The sequence below is a fragment of the Chaetura pelagica genome, unplaced genomic scaffold, assembly GCF_000747805.2.
Source record: "Chaetura pelagica isolate M959 unplaced genomic scaffold, ChaPel_1.0 scaffold85, whole genome shotgun sequence".
NCBI classification, from domain to species: Eukaryota; Metazoa; Chordata; class Aves; order Apodiformes; family Apodidae; genus Chaetura; species Chaetura pelagica.
In genome coordinates this window covers 1,089,891-1,099,381 of record NW_009953505.1, presented here as the reverse complement: position 1 = coordinate 1,099,381, position 9,491 = coordinate 1,089,891, and the positions used below count along the sequence as shown (strand labels likewise).

General features: G+C 40.0%; 1 protein-coding gene across 1 annotated transcript; it reads left to right on the top strand.

Annotated features, from left to right (window-relative positions):
• Positions 1-267: 267 nt before the first annotated feature.
• Positions 268-9,029, top strand: LOC104390272 (stromelysin-1-like). The gene is made up of 10 exons (XM_009999376.1): positions 268-366; positions 1,176-1,417; positions 1,509-1,657; positions 2,731-2,856; positions 3,412-3,573; positions 3,715-3,871; positions 4,903-5,036; positions 6,143-6,302; positions 7,663-7,763; positions 8,929-9,029. The coding sequence occupies exons 1-10, from the start codon at positions 268-270 to the stop codon at positions 9,027-9,029; spliced, it is 1,431 nt and encodes a 476-aa protein (XP_009997678.1).
• The last annotated feature ends 462 nt before the right edge of the window (positions 9,030-9,491 follow it).

Here is a 9,491-nt window from a genome sequence, read left to right as displayed (position 1 = left end):
AACTGAAGGTCTTTTGCATCCTCATTAATCATATTTCCAAATTGCAAAAGATTGCAAAACCTGCATAAGGGTGGAACCGGATGAAAGAGCACTAATCTATTTTATGAAAAAACATTGTTTTGCACGTGTTCTGTTGCTAACTAGAAATGGTGAGAATCAGTGAGTCAGGGGTTGGAAAGCTTTATTAAGCAAATATATGCTATAAAGCTGAAGCAAAGGTGTGGCAGACTAGAAAGAAGACTTTTTTAACGGCAAGTGAAAATGAGAATGCAGAACTTCCAATTTTTCCTGTTATTATGTGCAACACTTTCTGGGGCTTTTCCTACAGACACAAGACAGAAGGAAGAAGACATGCAGCTTATCCAGGTGAGGAAGGTAGTCCTCCAGGGAGGAGATCTTCATCAAATGTTGAGAATCCATTGCAGTCTCTGGAACCTGTATTTAGTAGCCGAGGGGCCAGTTCTGCAAATTCCAGTAGAATGAACAATGTGATTGAGTATTGCTCAAAATGAAGGGTGTTGCATTCTGTACCATGATTAAAAAGACTGCTTTAATCCTGATTTATTACTGGGCTTTTTGGGGGGTTGTTTTTGTTTGTTTGTTTTTAGAGAATAACTAAAACTAACAGTGCATTCACTTATGTGTTGATTTTACAAATAATTAAACACCTGAGTCAGTCTGTGTTTGATTTGTAGGTTAGGTGGGAAGGATTTATGTGACTTCCAGTATTATGAGACATGACTCTTCATAACATTAGGATGTTATTTTGTCTGAATTTTTAGTGTCAAAAAATGGGGGGAAATGGGATATTACTGATAAATTGTTGTTTTCAGTCATATATTTCAAATGGTTTCTGCACTACCTGTTCTAAAGGACACTAGGTAACCCTAAAACACAAAGTGCATATGTTACCAGAAAATAATAAATTTATTAGACAAATGCTAATTTTGAAAGTAGTTTGAGTAAACTACAAAACACGCACAGTGATAATATAATGCAAAAGAGAAAAATATTCATACCCTGTATATTTGTTCTATGAGCCCTGCTCCCATAGAACAGAAAGAAAAGTAAAAAAGATACGTTTGAAGTGTTGTTAGTATAATTTTTATAAGCTTCAAAAGCAAACACCATTGACTATCCTAAAATGCTTTTTTTATTATTTTTTTTTTCATTAGAAGTATGTGGAAAATTACTATGGTTTTAAGAAATATGACAAATCTTTCCTTTGGAAAAGCAATAGTTCAATGATCCAAAAAATAAAAGAAATGCAGGAATTCTTTGGGCTGAAGGTGACGGGGAAACTGGATTCTGGTACTTTGGACCTGGTACAGAAACGCCGCTGTGGATTCCCTGACGTAGCTGGGTTCTCCACCTTTGGAGGAGAGCCAAAGTGGGCAAACCAAGTTCTGACATACAGGTAATTATAGAGCAGCCCTTAATGTAAAGACAGTGTGTTACATAGCTTAAGTTGTAAGAACACAGCTTTTCTTCTGTCTTATATTTTAAAGGATATTAAACTACACACCAGATCTGCATCCAGCAGATGTCAATGCAGCGATCAAGAAAGCCTTAAGTGTTTGGAGCAGTGTGACCCCACTGAAATTCATCAAGAAGGACAGAGGTGATGCAGACATAATGGTCTCCTTTGCAGTCAGAGGTAAAACGCTGTGTAACCCTTACGAGTCATTGCCAAGTAGCTGCGTATATGGAGCAGTTGACCTGAAATGCTAATTATTTCTTGGTATAGATAGTATGTGCAAAGTTCAGTGTCAGGTTGAACAAGCAGACAGAAAAACACAGCCCCTGCTCAAGGTTTTAATTTTAAAAGATCTTGGTGAGGGGGGAAGGGAGGGTATGGAGGGAAGGGGGTTGGTGCATAGAGGCAGATGAACAAAAGGAGGGAGAATATAAATGTGACAAGCTGCCTATAGTTCACTGGATTTGTGCCTAGTATCTGATTTCCACTCTGTGCATGGACAACAAAGAGGCTTAGGGTTTGTGGGATATACCCAGGCTGCTAGCATGATGGAGTGGGTAGCTCTAGTTACACTCCTGGGATGTGACTAAAGTCATGTGCTTTGTGTGAGCTAAATTAGTTCTAGACAGACCCAAGGCTTTTATTTCTGGCATTGCCCTCAGGGTAGACTTACCAGCAGCCGTCCATCTTCCATGAACAGTCTTGCAGACATGCTCTCTTTAGTGTCCCACTCATATCCACTGTCAAAACATATCCCAACATATTCCCAAACATACCTACTCATCTAGGTTATGCAGAGTGTGCAGGCTGTGTACCCAACCTGAATGTCCTTAAATCCTTTTCTGGAGCCTACATTCAAGGGCTTACACTCTTCTCAGGATCTTGCTTCTGCCATCAACACTTACAATACGGGTCAGGTTCAGTTGACAACCTGATGGCTTCTGTCACAGAGTTCATGAACATTTTATTTTACGAACAAAAAAGGACATACATGTCAACATAAACCAAGTTCTCCTCTTCCTTTGTGGCAGCAGTATGTAAACATCCACCCATCTCTTGAGGAAACCAAGATTTCATTCCTAATGCATCAGTTCAAATTTTCCTCAGTTTTATCTGTGAAAAACAGAGCTTTTGGAAAATTTGTGTGGAAGGGGAACTCGAAAGTTTACAAAATCAGCAGAACAGAGAGCTCTGTGCATGGCTGAGATCAGTTACCTCCCTAACCCCCAGTGTGTATGGGACTTGATCCTCAGGTCACAACGACTTCAACCCCTTTGATGGCCCAGGAGGCTCTGTTGCTCATGCCTACGCACCTGGCAAAGACTTGGGTGGAGATGCTCACTTTGATGAGGATGAAACCTGGACCAAAAGCACAGAGGGTAGGCAGTTAAGTTCTCCAAGTGCCTCCTAAAGCAGACCATACATGAAATCAAGGGTGCTGTGTCTGTCTTCTCTCTTCCTTATGAGTTGCTTGAAAATGGGGCTGATTTGAAGCAACATTGAGCAGCTGCTTTCCATAGCTATAAAAAGCCTCTGAGTCCTCTGGTTTAAAAAGTTAAGGTCACAGGTGAACTTCTGCCATCAATTGGGTGAAGATTTATCGGGGAGGGAGCTAAAGGACCCAGCAGCCCCCTTCTTTCCACTGCTTCAACCTACTTGTCTCTCCCAGCACACTCACATCACCTGCAGGTCCAGGATCCTTCCCTCTCACGCTGACTTATTCAGGATTTACAGACTGTTTCCTTGTACTCTACTGCAACCACTTCATTTTTTTTATTTCTGACCTGAATTTCATCTCTCACTAAATTTCCCATAACAGTTTCACTGGTTTAGGCAAGCAGTTCTGAAAGCTTCTCACCTACCTTACATCCTTCAAGTTTTCAGGACAAATGAAGAGACACAGCTCTCTCATGTGTTTTGTTTGTTGTTTCCAGGCACGAACCTGTTTTATGTGGCTGCACATGAGTTTGGCCATTCACTAGGACTTTTCCATTCCAAAGACCCCAATGCTCTGATGTACCCAGTTTATAGGAAATTTGACCCTTCAGTATTTCGCCTTCATCAGGATGATATTAATGGCATTCAGCACCTCTATGGTAATTCACAATTATTAATTAATTAGTGTTTATAATTTCAAAGACTTTGGAATACCTTTCAGTAATTTTTGAGTGTTGAATATACTTGAATGACTTGAATGACTTCTCACTTTAATTTCTTCCATAAACTGCTTCTTTCAGGACCACCTTCTAACACCCACAGTAATCAAAGGGAATCTACTGAGATAGAAGACCCAGCTGAGTCAAAAGATCCTGCACTGCCAAACACCTGTGGCCCTGATTTAACTTTTGATGCTGTCACTACTTTTCGTGGAGAAATAATGTTCTTCAAAGACAAGTCAGTCAGCTTTCTGAAAGTAAAATAGTTGGGTAGAGTTTATAAGTTATGCCCCACTGCATGGGAAAATAGCTTTGCACATTTTATCTGCCATTCTAGGCAGGAAGGCAACACAGGGAATCAGGATAAGAGGTGGGAGGCAAAAACAAAGATAGTGGTGGAGAAATGAGGAGAAACAGGTATAAGGAGGAAGATTTTGAAACAGGTTATGCTGTGACTAGGGTGGGGGAAGTTATCTCCTCTGAAAACATGGTCTGTTTTCACTTTAGGCTGCAAGAAAGTCCCAAGTGTGTGGTATCTGGGAGAGTTCAGCTTTCCAATAGGCACCACCAGCCCTGGAATTTCATTGCTTTCCTTGCCTTGAGACAGCTGAGGGTTTACCAGTCCTGACACAATACCTGCTTGAAGAACCTCTGCAGTGGTGATTTAATATACTCAAAAAAATGAAATTATAATTGGTTCAGTGCTAAACTCAATCAAACCATCCCTCTCCAGGGCATGACAGCACAAACACTAGAGGAGAAGGGGTAAAATAACTTATTTTCCTTCTTTTTGTGTGGTAAGACTGTGCTTCTTCTTCAGACCCTACCCAACATTAATGTTAAAGAGGGGTTTGACCACAGAGTTGGGAGCCCACAAAGCCAGTAAAATGTTAAGTTGCAGAAGATCCTCACACACACCAAGTGCTTCTCTGTGCTGGTGTTGGTAACCCCAGGCTGGGGTTCCAAACCCAAAATCTTACCCCATACCAGTCACATGAGCCAGGTTCTCTTTCTGCGTAAGGGAAAATAACTGTTTTGACTAAACAATTCATCTGATCTATTTTAGATGTCTGCATCCAGCTGAGAGGAAACCCACCATGGAAATAACTTTCTTTCTCTTGACATTACAAGGAGCTTAGGATGACTAACTCAGGGTACATCGCTGAGTTTAGTCAGAAAATTCCTGCCCTGGTTGCTGTGATGTGGTTTCATGCATTAGTGTGTGTGAATGCCTGATTTAATTTAAAACCTGTTTTGTACTTCTGCAAGGCATTTTTGGCGCAAGCATCCTGAAGTCAGAACAGCTGATGTTAATTTAATATCTTCGTTCTGGCCACGGCTGCCACCTAGTGTTGATGCTGCATATGAAATTCCCGAAAAAGACGAAACCGTCATTTTTAAAGGTAAAAGGTCATCTTGTCATTTTCCTGTGGTGGCTTTCCAAGTAGCCTTGAGAGTTAGTGTCTGGCTTAATAAACACTTAAGCTCCTTCTATAGGATTTTACGAGCTTCAGTTTAGTCCAATAAGTTGGTGTATTTCAATGACAGAGATCAAAAAAAAATAAATCCAAGATAAGAAACATGTATCTTACTTTTTAATGTCAATATAGAAAAGTTTCTAACCCAAAATAAATATAATTGCTTCTTTTTTCTTTTTTTTTTTTGGCAAATTATCTCCTGAATTTAAAAAAATATAATACATGCTTCTTGCTACCTTGTGGAAAATTTATGCAAGTATGAAGACTGAAATTTCAGTTTTCACAAAATTTGGTGTGAAGAGCTATTTCTGCATGGTGTTTGAATTCTAGTACCTAGAGTATTTTCAAGTAATCAGTAGTTCTCACACAGCAATGTGCCCCTGCGGCCAAGCAGGCCAATGGTATCCTGGAGTGCATTAAGAGGAGAGTGTCCAGCAGGTCGAGGGAAGTTCTTCTCCCACTCTACTCTGCCCTGGTGAGACCACACCTGGAATACTGTATCCAGTTTTGTGCTCCCTAGTTCAAGACAGAGAAGGATCTACTAGAGAGAGTCCAGTGGAGAGCTATGAGGCTAATTAAGGGGCTGGAACATCTCCCCTGTGAAGAAAGGCTGAGAGGGGATCTATTAATGTCTACAAATATCTGAGGGGTGGGTGTGAAGAGGAAGGGGCCAGTCTATTTTCAGTGGTGCTCAGTAATAGGACAAGGAACAAAGGGTATAAGCTAGAGAACAGGAAGTTCCACCTCAACAGGAGGAGAAATTTTTTTACTGTGAGGGTTCCAGAGCACTGGAACAGACTGCCCAGGGAAACTGTGGATTCTGCTTCTCTGGCGACTTTCAAAATGGATGTGTTCCTGTGTGACCTGCCCTAAGTGATATTGCTTTGGCAGGGGGTCAAACTAGGTGACCTCTAGAGGTCCCTTCCAACCTCTAACATTCGATGATTCTATAATTCCATCAAAATATTAGCTTTCATGTCATTCCCAGAATAAGATTCTGATAACATGTTTTCATGAACTTTTCCTGATAGGGAATGAATTCTGGGTTGTGAGAGGAGATACCATACTTCCTGGATACCCCCAAAAAATCTACACCCTGGGCTTTTTGAAGAATGTTACTAAAATTGATGCTGCTTTTTATAATGGAAATGAGGGGAAAACATATTACTTCATTGCGGACAAATTTTGGAGGTAATATTTCCTGTCCTATTTTCCTAAATAGTTGCAAATATCATCACATGTTCAATATCCTGTCATGATTTAGGATGCATTAGTCACACACTTTTGGTAATCTCTTTCAGTGTCACAACTGGCTATAGGAAAATATTTGGAGGGAAAGTGAAACAGTGCTTTTAGCTTTCTTTTTAACAGATTTAAATAATTAACTGTGTATTCATCTGTTTATTTCTTTGTTTTCAATTAACTCCTTTTGGAAAAAAACAAAAACAACAAAAAAAAAATTAACCCAAACCAAACAAACAAAAAAACAGAACAAAACAAAACAAAACAAACCACCCTGCAGCCCTGCAAGTCAGCTCAGGAAATCAGTCAGAACCTCACTATTTATATCAAAGATGGTTTTGTGGGGTAAGGAGTATCCCACCCTTTTTCCAGTTACTGTCAGGCAGTTTCATAAAGTTGCTTATAAACGCCATGTACCACAAAGAAGTCTCTGGTCTGTGTGGTTATGATTTCCTCTTTTCAGTCTAGTCCCTACTGCTCAGGTTTGTGTTAAAGGATATGTATGTCTGACAACTGAAGGCTGTGCTCCTGTAACAGAAGCAGTAGGTAACCTGAACTTTTGCAGATGAATGACACAACTTCTCACTTATCTGCCACCACAGCGCCCAAGTCATTGTACATACAGAGGTCATCCTGGAACAACCAGTCAGCCATGTATTTGGAGTTTAAGCAGATTATCAGACTTCCACATTTTAGTTCAAACTCACAGCTTGAAGGATTTCAGCTGAGCAGTTTGTCTGATCACTAAGTCTCTTACTGAGTGAAGGTATCAAAAGGAAAGTGCTTTCAGAACACTTCTTATTCCATCACTGAGAAATTGACTGCACTTCACAAAAAATATAGCAGCCTGCTCTAAGTAACTTGAGTAAAATTACTTAAAATATCTTGTAACTTAAAAAAAAAAAAGATCATATTTTTCCTGTTAAGTATTTTTTTACAGAGAAAGAATGTAAAAGCAATCTTTTTATAATCCTGTAAATCTAAGTTAGGTTGGAGATAACATTACCTGTCTGTCCTCAGGTACAGTCTCTTAGAGAAAATATTTAGCAAATTTTTGATGATGGTTCAAATATTAGGTATTCTTAGATGTATCTTGTATTGATATAAACAGAAGCAATTCTTCCAGTGCAGCTAATAGAGTAATAATTATTTGTGGCACATCATGTCTGTCTTGACACTACCTAAATGATACTGCAAGTCTTCAATGAGCTTAGTTGCCTGTTGATAGGTAGAAGGTATTCAGGACAACCGAATTAATAATGTTGTTTGCAGTTTTCATTGACACCAGGCTGTTTATCCTTTTTCTCAGTTATGATAAAAGAAGACAGTCTATGGACAGGAAGCCCATGCTGGTAAGAGATGTGTTTCCAGGAATTAGTGGGAAGATCGATGCTGTTTTTCAACATGAAAGTAAGTAACTGTTCTTAATAAAATCCGTATTAAATGCTCAGGGTCATAGGGCTGAGAGTGTTTCAATAGAGAAAGGCACTTCTGCATGCTGCTCACAACCCTTAGGATGACCCACAAGATCCTGAAATACTAACATAACACACCCATGCTTCACTTTGCCCCCTTAAAAACAGTGAAGATAAACCTTTAGTGACAAGCTGAAAATCACTTCACAGATGGAAAGGCCAGCTCCAAGGGATAGATTGATATATATCAGTATTCACGTTGATGTGCACCTCACACTTGGACAAGTATCGGTCAAGACCATGACTTCTCAACAACATAAAGTCTACCCAGTGTGAGCAAGACTACCACAGCCTGGCCCTCTGAACCTGAAATGGCACTGTTCTGAGAGTAACAATTGGCACTAGCTTCTCCTGTGTGAGGAAGAATGTTACTTAGGGAGATGAGGGAATGTACCCAAGGGTTCATCCACACTGCCAAGTGTCACAGCTTCCCAATATTCTCCTGGCTCTTACTGTTTTCCTTATCATCAAAATTTATGTGTATTAACTGCTTCTCAGTAAATCTCTCATCAGCTTCCTCAAAAATTGGCTTTACACACAGTGCTGGGGATCCTTAACTGCAGTCCATAGTTCTGGAGGGCAGTGTGGACACAGCTGCACCAGGCTGGATCCTTCCTTCCATGCATGGTATTTGATGATATTTCATCTCTTGCCATGCTCTGTGCACACCCCAAGATCTGCAATTCCTACCCTCAGGTGGCTAGAAATACACCTTTCATCTCTTGCCATGCTCTGTGCACATCCCAAGATCTGCAATTCCTACCCTCAGGTGGCTAGAAATACACCTTTCTGGAAGGTTTCAACAAATCCATTGCATAACAGCAAATATTTTAAATTGTAGAAACACACAGGATAATTTGTTTTAGGATCACCTCATGGGATTCATTATGTATATTATGTGTGCATGGCTGGGTTGCTATGGAAGGTCTCCCCATGCCACTGTGCACCATTTCTGCAGAGGTTACACCTGGGAGCAGATGCTGTTGAAGCACAAGTGTATCCAAAGTTTATTTGCACTTTTTTCAGATGTTGTCAAAGCATACTGATCTATACACCTGCAACAGTGTTGTTAATCAGTTTGGTTTTTTTCTTTCTCCTAGATTTCCTCTATTTTTTCTGTGGAAGAAAGCAATTTGAGTTTGACCCTGATAAGAAGAGAGTTACACGCCTCCTAAAGACAAACTTCTGGTTTCCATGTTAAGAAAATGAAAACTGTAGTAGTGTTGGAAATATGGTGTTATTGTACTAAGAAGAGTTTTTTTATATATAAATATATGGAAGACATAAATATTTCAGAATCAGTCATCAAACTTCAGCCCCTGTAAATAACAGAACAGTGTTTAACATACTGATGTATATGTATGTAATTAATTATGTATGTATATGTATGTAATTAATTAACATCAGGATGGCTAGCTAGCCAAAGAACAATGTAGTTCTTCTGAAACAAAATTGTCTGGTTTTATATTTGCCATTGTCTTCTTTTCACTCTTCACGCTGTACATCACCCCACACAGACCTCTACCAGCCTACTCTGGGATGGGAGTTGGACTTGGTGACCCAAGCTGTCCAAGAAGGTGGTTGAGCCACCATCCCTGGAGACATAAAAGACAGATGTGGTGCCAGGGGACAGGGTTTAGTGGTGGATGTGGCAGAGTTGGGG

Bases quoted from the DNA above. Each gene is read 5' to 3' on its own strand.
- LOC104390272 (XM_009999376.1), top strand. From the start codon at position 268: ATGCAGAACTTCCAATTTTTCCTGTTATTATGTGCAACACTTTCTGGG. The intron at 1,418-1,508 runs GTAATTATAGAG...TATATTTTAAAG, and splicing joins AACCAAGTTCTGACATACAG to GATATTAAACTACACACCAG. The intron at 6,303-7,662 runs GTAATATTTCCT...CCTTTTTCTCAG, and splicing joins ATTGCGGACAAATTTTGGAG to TTATGATAAAAGAAGACAGT.